This window comes from Furipterus horrens, unplaced genomic scaffold, assembly GCF_987537825.1.
Source record: "Furipterus horrens unplaced genomic scaffold, mFurHor1.1.pri manual_scaffold_4, whole genome shotgun sequence".
NCBI classification, from domain to species: domain Eukaryota; kingdom Metazoa; phylum Chordata; class Mammalia; order Chiroptera; family Furipteridae; genus Furipterus; species Furipterus horrens.
Window position 1 is genome coordinate 65,647,784 of NW_028327174.1, and position 15,324 is coordinate 65,663,107.

Below are 15,324 nucleotides of genomic sequence, written 5' to 3' on the forward strand. Positions count from 1 at the left end.
AAGGCCAACTCAGGTTCTCTTAAAGGGTCTTCTTTCTGTCTCATTCCAAGCTTCTATCACATCACCCAATACAGTCAATATCTCTCCAGGTCTCAAAGCCTATGCCAAACACCAGCCTCAGAGATGTAGATGGTTTATGTAGCCATAGACCAAGGCCCACCACCTGGGGCACCATTTCTCATATCATGATTACTGACTCAAGAAAAAAAAAGAACTGACCGTAGAACTTTCCAATTCCTTCCATCTAGGTATGGTCTGATTATATGGTCTAGGCAACATTTTCTTACAGTAAGCCTTCATCTGTAGATATCTTAAAGTCTGCCTTAATCAAGTTTTTTCCAATTTTAAATACTAACAAGATTGAAGACACCAAGCACAGCTCATATCAGTTGCAGTCGTGCCAGGATCAGCCCAATTTCTTTTCAAACTTGCTTCATCAAGGATTTGATGCTTTTAGAATCAAGTCTCACCCACTGTTATTTACCTACCCAATAATCAAAATAGTGACCACTGATCATTGTCAAGGATTAAACCAACCCCTTTACATGAAGTTTTTCACTTAAACCTACTGTTGTGGAAGGGTTAAGTGAAATAGTTGAGAAGGAATCCCCAGACACCTAACCCTCTCTGTCCTTGCATTCTTGCTATCACTGTAGGTCCTAAAGCCAGGAGAACTAATCTCATTACTTCCATTATTTTTATTAATGTCAGTGATAATAAGAAGTTCCAGATTCATGGCACATTCCTAAGTGCCTTCCCCTTTATGACATCTTCTCTTAATCCTATTCACTGGGCTTCTGGAATTCACCATCCAGCACTAACTAAATCCATCATAACTCAACTTCCTCAGGCTCAGAACATAAACCGATTCTCCCCCAATGGCACCGTTTCCCCTACTTCCATTTCAAATAGTGGCTATTTTTCTTTCTCTCTTTCATCTTATGGACCTGGAAGTGGGGCAGATATTATTTCACCTAAATACTTCTTCACTCCCCTTCAGAAATCTGACATACTCTCCTCCTTCACCAGCTTAGAGTGTGTCACCAATTCACTAATCACTATGAGTACACCCTTGTATCTTTCCACAAGTTCTTATCCTCTCTCCTTCTGTCCTACTTGCTTGGCCAAATTAAAGTCTGCTAAATGAAACTCTCTCCCTACTCTGTATCTTCACACACAGCCCTGTATGGATAGAGACAAACACTCAGCTACACCCGTGATGTCTCTTAACTTCATGACTGCTGACCTCAAGAGGCCGTGAAAGCTGCCTGGCAATCCACATTGTACTTCCCTGATCCATTTGTTCTGCTCTTTCCAAGCTTCCAACACTTCTTCCTTGAACCTCACTCTCAGTTTCCTATCTCACTGAGAATACTTTAAACAATCAGTAAAAAATTCTCACCACCACATTTACCACTTACCAACATCAGAATTCACATAATCCACCTTCCAACCTATTAACAAAGATAAACTTTCTGTGCACCTGCCTAAAGCCAATTCCTCTTCTGTCCTCAGTTAACCTCTCTTGCACATGTGACTGCTCTGAAGTTCTCCCTGCTCTCTCTCCTCTATCATCTACTGTTTTTAGTTAGATCATTTCCATCAATACCTAAACATGCTGTTTCTTTCTCCATCTTAAAAGCAATAACAAAAAAAAAAAAAAATTAAAACTTCTTTTGATCACTCTTATCCTGGCAGCTACCCCTCTCCTTGCTCTCTTTCACAATAAACATTAAAGAGTTTTCCATGTTTGTTACCTCTAAAGTCTCTCTTGTCCCATTTCAGTCAGGCTTTCATTCCCAACCTACTTTAGAACTTCTCTCCTCCCAGACAACCAGTGCCCTCCACGTTGTTAAATTCAGTGGTCAGTTCTCAGTCCTCATCTATCTAGACTTATCTGCACTCAACACGGTTTATTCCTAAAACGCTTCCTTCATGTGGCTTTCAAACTATCTCATTTGTTATGTTGTTCTCTTATTTCACCAGCCATGTCTTTTCAGTTTTCTTTGCTGGTACCTCCCTAGCCTCTAAATGATGGCTTGCCTGAAGACTCGGTCATTTGCTCTCCTCTTTTCACTAGGAAAATTCATGACCTTCATTAGTCCCACTGGTATTAGGTCTTTAAATATCTTCTTTATATGCCATAACTCCCAAATTTATGTCAACAGTCCGGACTTCTCTCTCAATTCCAGATATATTTAGTCAATTGCCTACTCAGCACCTCCAATTTGAAGTCTAATGGGCTTAATATTCAAAATTGAACTTCTGATTTTCTCCCTCAAACTGCTGACTCTAGTTCCCTATCTCTGTTAATGACAACTTCATCATTCCAGTTGTTTGGCTAAAAAAGTGGGGCTGTTCTTGACTACAGTTATTCACCTGTTCCAACCACATTGGTCTGCTGATTCTTCTTTAACCCATGCAAAGCAAGTCTCCACTTTAGAGCCTTTAGAAGGAAGTTTCCCTTGCCTGGAATCCAAATAGCTACCTCCCTTACCTCTTACAAGTGCTTTCTCAAAGGTTATCTCTTCAATAAAGCCAACTACAGTCACTCCATTTAAACCTCTAGCCTACCCACTCTACCTTACTTAGACTTTTCACAATTCCCCCATCTTGCTTTTTTTTTCTATAGTACCTACCAACTTCTAACACACCATGTGATTTACTAACACATTATGTATTTTGTTTATCATCTGTCTTCCCCTTGCAAAACTTTAAATTTCCTGATAGCAGGGATCCTTGTCTGTTCTGTTCACATTGTTACCTTGGGTGCCTAGAACAGCACCAATCACAGAGTAGGTGCTTCAATAAATATTTTATTAGTGAAAGAATGAACTCTCACCACAATATTATGAGGAAGGCACAATTATTCTTCTTTATCAGATGAGAAAACTGGAGCTTACAAAATATAAATAATTCATTAAAAGTCACAGTACTTGTAATGGTAGAACCAAGATTCTAATCCAGACCTCTCTCCTCTAAAGCTCATACATATTATTGATACCCAGGGATGTTTGCCCAAAGTGGACAGAGGAAATGGGGAATACTAAGATGAAGGATACAGTGGGAGGTTGGGGAAGAGGATATAAATAAATCTCTGTATGCCAAACTAAACAATTTGGATTATTTTCCATAGTAGAAGTTCTGAGATCCATGCTGAGATAGGTAAATCTGTATTTTGGAATGATAACCTAAAAAGCTGCCCATTGGAGAGTAGAAGCCAACAAATTGCTAGTGGAGAGAAACACCACATTTAATGGGACTTAACCCAATTCTAAGATTCCCACAGCTGAAATTGACTTTCCCCCTGATAATTCATTAGTATGTAGTGCATTTGCCATAGTCCTTACTTAAAAAATGTTTCGCACAGCATAAATAGTTATGAAATTATGCTTTATTCATATATATTAAATATTGATCAACAAAACAAATAAAATACTTTTCATTTGGGTGTAATCACAATTATCAGCAATATTCTGAAGCACCAGGCATGAGATAAGATGCTATGTTTTTATCAGGGAACAAGTAATATGACCTACACATTCAAGTGCTGTGTGACATGCCATTAAAGCAGTGGCTCAGTATGCAGACATGATATCAAATAGGCAGCAACTGAACAGCATCAGTTTATTTATGTGTTCGTTATATCATCAGGTGGAATAAATGCACAACCCACAGGTTTCTGCTTAGGCTGGCTGCCTAGTTGGCCCCTGAGATAGAGCCTTATAATCACATAGTTTTGCCTAGTTAGTCAGAAAAAAAAAAGGATCAAGTAAAATAGAGGATACAAGAATTATAAATAATACATATATTAATAGATACTCATTTTCATTACATAAAAGTTGCTATTATAAATACTTTGACCATGAGTTTAAAATATATTCCCCATATAAATAATGTAAAATATTAAATATTAATAAATAAATTTAGATTTAAAAATTCAAATATTGCAAGGAGGATGATCATTATTTAGATGCTTTCTGGTTGCGAAACAGCTTTGGACTTCTTTTCCGCTTCCTTAGGTTAGATTTTGGTGTCAGATCATTCATCACTTCGACAAGTTCACTCATTGCTTTGCGCTGTATCTTCAGATCATTCACCTATTGGACAAGAACACAGAAAAATTAATTTCAGACATAAAAGCCATCAGGATATTCTGATGTTGATGTTATGATTTGTAAAAATGGATATATTCCTTTAGAAATATGATTTTTATTGACACTACATTGCCTTAAATATACAACAGTGCTTTCTTCAGTAGTGCAGACTAAAATTATAATTAAATTGCTAGTTATGCTGTAATACAATGGGGCTCATGACATATCTTTAAGTTACTACTCCAGAATTCTCAGAATTATATAATAAAAAGACCCTAAGGTACAATGACAAAAAAATGTGGGTTTGAATTTTGTGTGAGCAATCATCTAACTTTGAACCAGTCACTTATCCTCTCTGAACCTCTGCTTTAGATGACTTCTAGGCACTCTGCCAATTCTATCACCCTGTACTTTAGTCTCTGCTGAGTCGGATGAGTTAGGTTAATGGTTCTCACCTTTGGTGTCTAGAGGACTAACCTGGAGACCTAATGAAGAACTCAGAGATCCAGGTTCATGAAGTCAGAGAGGACCTAGGCCATTGTGTGGTCTGCTAAGCTCTGCAGGTGATGCTGATACCCACCAAAGTTTGAGAACCACTGAGATAGGTTTAGTACCTTGTAAATAGCAAGTCCAAGATAAATGAATACTATAACTTTTAATTTCCCCTAATTATGTCAGGCTCATCATTTTCATAATGGGATTAAAAATAAAACAAATCACTTTTTTATGGCAACAGCAATTACTGGTATAAACATTTAAAACTGAGAATTATATCAAATTCCCCTGTACCCTGCCCTCTATTCCAGCACATTGAGATATTTCCTCACTTTAGACAAGAACATTTAGATAAATTCATGCTTAATAAAATGAGGAACATTTCCTTTCACCTTGGCTCTGCTGTTATGTTTCTTCCTAATGCTGAAAACACTGTGGCCACCCTGTCACATTCCTGAGAATACAGGATACAAGACTAATCATTTAAAGGCACAACATGCCTTAAATATGTTAGCAATTGAGTAAAAGAGGAAAATGGTTGAGAGTTCACTCAAGACTGCCCACCAGGAAGCAGGAGGCTTGGAGCTTCCAGAAGGATGAGGCAAACAGACTTTTTTTCAAGGCCTACGTACAGCGAAGTAGAAAATTTTTCTATCAGCTGTGTATGTGCAAGTGATAAATTCTACTTTCCTGTGTTCTAAGTATCACCAAGGAACTAAGAGATTTATCTACATCTAGCAGCAAGCCAAGGGTGCACCGGATTAGGAACAAGTGCTTTTTAAGTCTCTAGCCTGTGGCCAAAGGAGAACTGCTGAACATTGGAAAACATTTTCAGTGGAAAGTAATAACGGTCTTAAAAATTTTTCCAAGCCACTTTTATATCATCTAATGTATTGGGGACTAGAAAAATCCTGAAGAGCAAGCACTTATTTTGGTTCCAGGTATAATGAGAGTTGGGCACAAATCCTGATAGCACAAGTTATATCACAAACCCTCCCTTTCTCGTATTTATTTATATCAAAGTCAAATCCAAAGGAATCTGGAGGCCTTTGTCTCTTAGATAAAATTTTAGTAAAGGTCTTTATGCTCTAAAGTTATTCTGCAGCTTCTAGACTCAAGCCTTAAAGACTCAAGACAAAGCTTGAGAGTTGAAGGATTTTTCTAGCTGAGCTAGATAAGCACTTATTTCAGAAGGTATAAATTCTACCTGTTCTCTTTTCTGAAAGAAAATAAACATGCTTGCCTAATCTTGGACTGCACAATATGAGAGGTTGACCAGAGCCTGGCAGTGGAATGCCCCTAGTGCCTTTGCAAAGACCACAGTTTTCTCCTACTTCATTCTCATTTTCTATCCATGGCATTGTAGATATTTAGAGCCAAGGAGACCATAGAAATTATAGTGAACCCAACAGCTTCCTTTTATGATGAGGAACTGAGCCAGGCCAATGATTCATCTGAGTTTACCCAGTTCCTTGGTGGTTAAGCTGGGAGCAGAGCACAAGTCTCTCCCCTCCTGCTGTTCTTTCCATTGACTGCAGCCTCCCATCCAAAACAAGAGAATTTCCATCACACAAGCAAAGAGCGATGAGAGAACTGCTTCTCGACACCTCCCTCAACCTCTGCACCTCTTCTTCTGCACTGGATTTGTCCATTCACCTATCTTTGTGCAATAGTCATAATGCCAGCATTTTCCCAAATCACTAAATTAAATAATCTCCATACTGACTGACAAAATCACCCAAAAGCACAAACGGCATGAGTAAGGAGGAGTTTGGGTCATGGGTTTAGGTCATAGTTTTAACAACTGTACCCAGCAGCTAATCTCTAATTTTTGAGAATTACATGCTTTTCCAAGAGCCTCTGCAATGAAACCAAATAAAGAATTAAGATAAACTCACTGGCATTTGAATCAGCTTCTGGAAGTCTTCCATTTTGCTGTTGCTGCTGTTGAAGAACTTAACACGCAGGTCTTCCCTGATAACTTCCAGGCTGTTTTGAATGCTCTGCTTATCTTTTAGGGTGTCAAAGAGTTTGAAGTAGAAGGAGACAATTTGGCTCTGAACTATTTTTTTGTCAGTCTCCTTAGGAGAAAAGAGCACAAAAAAGGTTGATATAAATTTATCCATCAGAAAATAAGCAACAGGAAAATCAACCAAATGGAAATATTCAGCTTACATCTTTCCAGTTCTCCAAAATACGTAAGAAAAGAATCTCATTATCTGCTACATCTGGCTGAGTTGCATTCTGAAAAAAAAGGAAAAAAGTAGTTTATAATTAGTTTATAAATCACCCTAAAAATGCAAGTTTTGTTGCACTCAGTTGCTGACAGTGTTCGCTGATTTTCTTCTTAACCCTGTTTTCTTCTAGCAAGCATTCCCAAAAGCTGTTTTGCTGGACATTGCTAATGACTACTGTGCTATTTTAACTTTCTTATTTCCTAGTGTAACCATTAAATTGAATTGGCACAAATGAACTCAACAAAGCTGATATGTCAATCATTTCAGATAACTATAGTTTTGTTTTGTTTTTTAAGTGTTTTCAAGCCTAGTAGAAGTATCAGCAACTATCCCACTATAAAATACTGCCCCCCTATGGTACAGATATTTATAATATCTACCTATGTCCTCCTATTCGGTATTATGTCAGTTTTAAAAGATAAGTCTGTGTGTGAGAGAGATTTGATTTGAGGTTGTGAGAATAAAATAGCTTGTGAACATCAGTATGACAATTATTAAAATAGTTAAATTTTGAACAAATAATACAATATTTAAAATGCAAAAACTACTTTAATTAACTATCAATAAAAATTTAAAAGAAACCCATAACAAAACGAAACAAAAATTTAATACAGGCGAGATTATAATTCCTAGAGAATCTCAGCAAGGGACTGAATTCAAGGGTAATTCATAGATATCATATATGGGGTAGTAAAATTTTAAAACTGCTTTTGGGACAAAATTACTTATAAGTGATTTTTTTTTTAAGCCAAAGCTTTAAGAACCTCACCTTCTTTGATTAATTATTTTAGATAATCACTTTTAATGATAATCTTGACCCTTTACTATCACCATCATGGTAGTCTGAGAAATCATAAACTAATAACCAGTCTTTTTTTTTAATATATATGCTAATTGACATTGCAATTGAATGAATTCTTACCACAAAATTATCGATGTCATCCTGTTTTATACCTATATTATGTCTATCTTTTAAAAGATTCATGAATGCCCTCTTAGTCTCAACAGCAAATTGAGTAGAGGCTTAAAGCAAAATCTAGACCATTTAGTTAAAAACTCATCCAATCAACAGTCAAAATAACACCAAGTCTTCTCAAGATGACTGTGGACTAGAGATGATAATCTATTAAAAATACAATTCCAAGTCAATGTTCAGTCATTTCAAACACAAACAAGTATTATTGAAAGGTAATACTTACAAAATATTCCTTTAGCTGTTCTATTTCTTTAATAACTGTGGCCTGGCAGAGGTAGCTAGAAGAACCCAAAATCATGCAAAACTGAAAAACTAAGAAATAACTTGTATAATTCATTGTTTCGGAGAGAGGCTGAAATTGTTAAAATCAGTAGCTCCTGTATTAAGTTGATCACGTCCAAAGGACTCAGCTGATCTTTCTCTTCGTGTAGCCAATCTGTAGATGATCAGAAAAATGTAGTGTATCTCTTTTTGCTGCTGATATTTATACCTAATTGGAGTCTCATCAGGATTACGTATTTTCACAAGTTTTTTTAAAGATGAGATGGTGACAGATAGAGATGCTAGTTCGTATTAATAACTATGGTTTTGTGGCATTTTGGTGTTGTAGTTAGAGTTTCCTTTCAACTCTTTGGGTCTTTTGATGATGAAACAGACCCATTATGCCCACCGTGCCATTCTTGTGGAATCCTCAGAAAGCAGTTTTACTTCACACCATTCAGCAATTGGAAAATTTTTGGCACCCCTTTCCTTTGCCCTTGTAAAATGTTGGCTCCAATGTGTTAAGAGAGGACATTGATCATTTGCGGTCAGGAGCAAGTGAAAAGGAAATTCTAGGAACTATCAGCCCTTTGCAAAGGGGGCGCTTTTTCAAATTTTTCTTGCAAATAGGCAGAAAGCAAGGAAAAAATGTGGTTAAAAGACCAATGTGGTGAGGAAGTCATTTATCAGAGTTAGTAAAATATCTACCACAACTTTAAGTTGCTCTGGACCAACACTGCCCAATAAAAAAATCTAATGCAAGCCAAGTAGATAAATTAAAATTTTCTAGTAGCCTCATTAATAAAAGTAAAAAGAAACAAGTAAAAACAATTTTTCAAATATATTGTATTTAAACCAATATTTTAATGTGTATTAAGATACATTATTAACATATTTTATATAAACTCTTTTTATCATAGAAAATCCTAGAAATTGGTACACATTTTATACCTACAGCACTTCTCAATTTAGATTAACCATATTTCAAATGCTCAAGCCAATGTGACTAGAGACTACTGTGTTGAACAATATTGCCCTGCATGGTCAATTGTTCCAAATAATCATTAACAATGGAGAATTTTTAAGACTTTTTAATTTCCTTCAAAATACAAAAAAGTAGGATTCTTTCTCCTTCCTTAGTAATTTGTGAAGTAAAACAGATGGGGATGACACAGAAGTCCAGCCACTCTTTGGTTCCAGCCCACTTTGCATTTCAACCTGCACTATATGCACTGAAGTATCATGTTTACGAATGCAGACTTGAATCCTGACTGCACTACCTAGCCATGTGATTTTGAGCATCTATGATTCCAAAAGAGGCCCAATATTAGTATCTCCTTCCAGTTCTCAGATGAAAATTAAATTACACAATACATATAAAATGCTAAGCATTTTGCCTGGCATTTAGTAAGCACTCAATCAAAGTTATTCATTGTTATTTGAGCGTGTTGGATGATAGTCATTTCCATAAACACACACTGAACTTTTGCTTATGCTATTCCTTTGGCCTCGAGCTCTCTTTCCCTTCATGTGTACCCCTGAGGGTGGTGCCATTCATCCAAGCCCAGCTTAAAAAGCATTATTTCCATGAGTTCTCCCAAAAAGTACTTTTCTTCAAATAAGCTCACAGGCCTAACACTTGGTTCAATTCTTCTTAGAGTCCTGATCCCTCAGTCTCATATTAAAATTACTCATGTGTTGGCTCCCATGTTAGATTGAGTTTCTTAAAACAAAAATTGTCTTGTTTCTTCTAAAACAATATCTTCTTCCCTAAAAGCATTTCAGCCTGGAGATTTTCCCTCAGACAGCACTAATAAACTTGAATTTGAATGCTTAATTAAAGATCTACTTTGAGTTATTCTCCTTCAAATTCTAATCCCATCTGTTATCACACCTAATTTGTAGAAGACTAGATTTTAATTAAACATAATTTATGATAATGCTGGAAACATGATGCTTATGTCTTTAGCCAAATCCTGCTTTCTGAGACAATTTCATGTATTATTTATGTGAAGAAGGCTGAAAACTCTTTGAGGGGCTACCTGCTAAAAGAATAAGCAAGATCAAAACATATCTGTGCTACGAAAGCCTCATGTTAAGACAGCGGAAAGTGTAGAAAGTACCCACTGCACATATAGCTCTAGCGTAGTGGTCCTCAAAGAAAAGCATGGCCCAAGTAGTGTGCTTACAGGTAATGCAGTGATGAGAAACCCTTATCAAACCCTTGAGGTACATTGCATGCACTCAATACCATCCAGGAAACCACTGGCCAAGTTTCTGGAATAATTATTTCTAACTCTCTTGAAAGGAGTTACAATTGTTCCCTTGATTTATTCACTGAAATATGGTATTGGAGTGAGGAGTAAAGAATAGTGAGACTTCGGACCAAGATGGAGACATAGACAGACACGATTCATCTCCCTCCACAACTAAGAAGGAACACAACTATATCAAAACTAGAAACAACCAGAAGTTCCAGAAAGTCAAACTGCATAGGAGTCCAGCAAACAAAGATATAACAAAGAAATACTCATCCAGATAGGTAGGAGGGGCAGAACCAGGGCGGAAAGGATGCGGTGTTGTGGCAGCAGCAGCAGTGGCAGCAGCAGGTGGGTGGAAAGCACAGTCATATGTTTTAAAGTCAGGAGGGACGCCTGGGAAGAGCTCCTAGCTCCTCACCAGACCTCGACGAAGCTCATGGTCTTAGCACCAAGGAAGATCAAGCCTCATTGCTTCTGACTATGCAGACCAGTGGGGGTTGAGGCAGAGGCAGAAACTGCCAGTGTCTCAGCAGAGTTCGCTTGTTTAAAGGGCCCCCACAGTTGAAGAACATCCGTAGACCCACCCACTCTGGGAACGACAGGCAGGGCAGCAGCCAGAGGGGTGCTAGTCCGGTGCGGAAGTGGGAGGGGTGCCTGGAAGAGGGGAGAGTACTGGGCAGGCAGCATTGTTCCCTCTCAGACCCCTCCCCCACATACAGCGCCACAACATGGTGAAACAGGTCACCCTGTACTGATAAATCCCTAAGGCTCTGCCCCTTACAATGCAATAGGAGCAACAGCTCTACCTGGGCTGCAGAGGCAAACAAACACAGGAGTCTGTGAGAATGAGGAGACAGAGAAGTATGGCCCAAAAGGGGGAACAAATCAAGGTTTCAGTGGGAGAACTAAGCAACAAGGAGATAGACAACCTAACAGATACAGAATTCAAAACACTGGTGATAAAGGTGCTCACAAGCTTGGCAGATGTGCTTGAGTATGGCAAACATATAAGAGAAGAAGTGAAGGCTATGCTAAATGAAACAAAGGAAAATCCACACAAAACCAATGGGGAAGGGAAGGAAATGGGTTCAAATCAATGATTTGGAACATAAGGAAGAAAAAAACAGTCAACCAGTGTAGAATGAGGAAGCAAGAATTGAAGAAAATGAGAAAAACTTCCCAAATCTTGTGAAGGAGATGGACACACAGGCCCAGGAAGCACAGAGGGTCCCAGGTGAGCTGGACCCAGAGGGGACCACACCAGGATGCATCATGATTGAGATGCTAAAGGTGAAAGATAAAGAGAGAGTCCTGGAGGCAGCAAGAGAGAGGCAGAGAATTGCTTACAGGGGGGGTGTCTATAGGACTATCAGCTGATTTCTCAGAGGACACGTTGCAGGCAGGAAGGGACTGGCAAGCAATATTCAATGTGATGAAAGGCAACCTACAACCAGGATTACTCTATCCAGCAAAGCTATCATTTGGAATGGAAAGGCAAGATGAAGTGCTTCCCAGACAAGGTAAAGCTAAAGGAGTTCATCACCACCAACCCATTATTACATGAAATGTCAAAGGGACTTACTTAAGAAAAAGATCAAAACTATGAACACTAAAATGACAACAAACTAACAACTATCAACAACTGAATCTAAAAAATAAAAACAAAATTCAACTAAGCAAACCAGAATAGGAACAGGATCATAGGTATGGGGAGAGGGGAGGCGGAGAAATGAGGATATGGTGCAGGCCCTAAGAAGCACAATTGGTTGATACAAAATAGACAGGGGGAAGTTAAGAATAATATAGAAAAGGGTGAAACCAAAGAACTTATATTCATGACCCATGGACATGAACTGAAAGGGATGAGATTGCTGGAGGTAAGGGGGATACTGGGTGGTGGGGAGCAAAGGGGGAAAAATTGGAACTACTGTAAGAACATAGTCAATAAAATACACTTAAAACTAAAGAATAGTGAGATACACAAGTAGGAATTGCATGTTGTCTGGGCATTTGTAAATTAAGAATGCCTATTTAAAATTACAGCTATGGATTAGAAAGATGTTTACAATATGCAAAAGATGTCTAGGATTAGTAACTACATGGCTGACGCCCAAGCTCTACTGACACTTGATGGCATCATCAAACACAACACAAGATTATGAAATTATAGAGATTATTTATGGTCTATATTCTCACTTATTAGATTTATAAATCAAGACCCAGAAAAACAAAGTGTTGTGCTGAAATTCATTAAACTGGAAAGTGCAGAGCTGAGTCTAGAACCAAGGCCTTTTCTCTAATCCACCTGTTCCCCCATCAGTCGATATCCATTAAGATTATTGTATGTGCCTGAAACTGTGTTAGATATGTGAATTCAAATCATTACATTTTATCAGGTTTTGGTTTCTGGGATTTTTTTTCCATAGAATTTGTGAGATAATAGTCACTCTTTAAATTCTTTTAAAAAAATAGTAAGACTTCAAATAAAAGTTCTAAAATTCTTAGTGAGAAATCCCAGCAGGCTCAAATTCATGGACATGAAACCTGCACGGTCTATCAGAACCCTACATTTATTTAGAACAGTCCATAATTGGTTTATGTTCTATTGTTACCTTCCTGAAATTCCTAATAGTCTTTGAACAAGGGGCCCTCATTTTCATTTTGCACTGGTTCCTGCAAATTGTGTATTGGCCCTGCATCCGAGGCTCAAAGGGAATCTTATGGTAATATATTTTCATCTTTCAACACACAGTTCTTTGGTTCAGAATAGTATCACTACGATAGTATATTCTTTTATAATTTTTCCTGTCTTGTAAACTTTGCCAAAGAAGACATTTCTCTCTCTTTTCTGCCTGTAAAACACCTTAGGTTACACATGCAAACTAGAGGTTTCACACTTTGTTGGTTCAGCCAACACTGAGACTGCAGAATAATTCACCACAAAGATATCCTTTCAAAGTTCTTCAAACCCACCAGGAGCCAAAGTGTGACCATATTAGTAAAACAAAGGGGCTGAAAACTTTCCTTTTTCTTTTCAGCCAGACTTTTTTCTGAAAACTGGCAATGGTTATGCATTAAGCGTCAGCAAGATTTTCGATTGTATCTCATGCTATCCTTGAGTAGGAAGTCGTAAGACAAAACTTACACTTTGGTTGCCCTTTTTCCTCTGTGATCAGCAGTCATATCCCTAACACTCACAATCAAATTATCTCATCCAGACTTTGGTGTAGATTTCTTCCACAGAGTGAGTCAGTATTGGATCCATGCCCCCACACTATTTTGACTCCAGGAACTCCTGACATCATTTAAACTGAGCCTACAGAAGAAGAATGACATACAAAATGGAAGTCCACACAGAGTCAGATTTTCCCCGCAATTTGACTCATAAAATCCCATATGTTAAAGGATAGTTTTCTGAATCTCCCTTTTTCTTTCATGCCACCTGGGCAACTCTGAGAGGTGAGTCAAAGAACATAGAGGACTATACATATGTACTACAGTCATTGTCTTACAATATTCTCCATTTTATGTCAGATGGGATTGTGCATTGATAATCTGGAGATTCATGGTCATGCTTTGAAGATCATATTTTTATTCCATAAGAAATTTTAAAGCATCTGCTAAATGCTAGCTACTGTGATTGACCTAGGGTTAACAAAGAAGGATGGAACAGTTCTGTTGTGGAAGTATTTATTTATAGTCTTATTTCAATCAATTAGTAAGTTCTTATTGAGCACTTACTACATACATATACAAGGTCAGTCCAAAAGGTATTCAGCCATGTAATATGAAAAATAAAGACATTTATTGAAGAAAATACAAGATACAAGAAACATTGTACATAGGGCAATGATGCCTCAACCCTCTTCAAGTAGACACCTTGAGACCTCACACAGTTCTCCTAATCTCCATCAGCTGCTCTGTCATATATTCCTGAATCTCATTTACAGTCTGAAATGTCTTTACTTTCAAAGGTGATTTTAGCTTGGGAAAAGCCAGAAGTTACAGAGTGCTGAAGCTGGACTGTAGAGGAAAAAAACAAAACAAAAACAAAAAACCTCTGCATGAAACATGATGAATGAGCTGACACATTGTCATGATGAAGCTGCCAATTACCAATTTCCCATAGCTGAGGCTTTCTGAATCATCCAAATAGCTTCCACAGAGGAATGTTCATGCTTAACACAAAATTTGTTGCAGATTCATTGCTCTACTCACTCAGTCATTTTGAATGCGACAGCCACACAGTACACATGCTCACTCAATGGTGTGTACCGCCCCCAATGACTAGTACAGTGAAGTCGTCATTGTTCTTGCATGCACATTCCAGTCCACTCTCCTTAGCTGTCATGTTATATTGATGTCATGCAAGCCGTTCTCATTACATTAAAATGGCATGGCTTTTTCTGGACAGACTTTGTATAGCTTTAGGAGTTACAAAGAATATAATGATGAGACAACTGGCAGAAACATATGTTAGTATTGGGGTTGATTGCTCTGTTCTGGTTGCTAGGTAGGTATCTGTATTCTCCTTATCTTCTCCATGTACATCCTTCCCAGGGGTTTCATAGAACTTAAAAGGACTGATTACTGGACAGAGGGAAAAACACATATCTAACACATGTATCACATTTTCCCTTCCTATACTCATGGAAAATATCACTAGTCAGTCATGGCATTCTCTTCTACTCAGTTTAGATGTAGCATCTAAATCCTTTTCAACACTGAAATTTATGCAGATACTACCAATTTATTAATGTTTCATTATATATTTTCCCTTTGGGGACTGTTTCCTTATTGTCATACCTCTTACTTAGATCTGCTAAATGAGTTGTTTCAAATTACAAAGAAGTAAAAGACATGTTTTGTTTTGTTTTTCCCGTGAAGTAATATAAGGGAAAGATCTTTGACCCAAAAGGAAGGAGTCCCAAATTCTGGTCTTAGATCTGCTACTGGTATGATGTGGGATTTTGAGCAAGGCAAAAGATGCCTTACAT

The 15,324-nt window shown here is 37.7% G+C and overlaps 1 protein-coding gene across 1 annotated transcript; it reads right to left on the minus strand.

Annotated features, from left to right (window-relative positions):
* Window positions 1-3,961: 3,961 nt before the first annotated feature.
* IFNG (interferon gamma) lies at window positions 3,962-8,231 on the minus strand. Its single transcript, XM_090275640.1, has 4 exons — window positions 8,029-8,231; window positions 6,768-6,836; window positions 6,491-6,673; window positions 3,962-4,100 (listed from the first exon to the last, which is right to left on the minus strand). The coding sequence occupies exons 1-4, from the start codon at window positions 8,140-8,142 to the stop codon at window positions 3,966-3,968; spliced, it is 501 nt and encodes a 166-aa protein (XP_090131766.1). The 5' UTR covers window positions 8,143-8,231; the 3' UTR covers window positions 3,962-3,965.
* Between the last annotated feature and the right edge of the window lie 7,093 nt (window positions 8,232-15,324).

Excerpts from the sequence above, each read along its gene's own strand:
- IFNG (XM_090275640.1), bottom strand. The coding sequence starts at position 8,142 with ATGAATTATACAAGTTATTTCTTAGTTTTTCAGTTTTGCATGATTTTG. Across the intron at positions 6,674-6,767 it reads TTTTGGAGAACTGGAAAGAT|GAGACTGACAAAAAAATAGT; the intron begins GTAAGCTGAATA and ends TTTTCTCCTAAG. Across the intron at positions 4,101-6,490 it reads AGAAGCTGATTCAAATGCCA|GTGAATGATCTGAAGATACA; the intron begins GTGAGTTTATCT and ends CTTGTCCAATAG.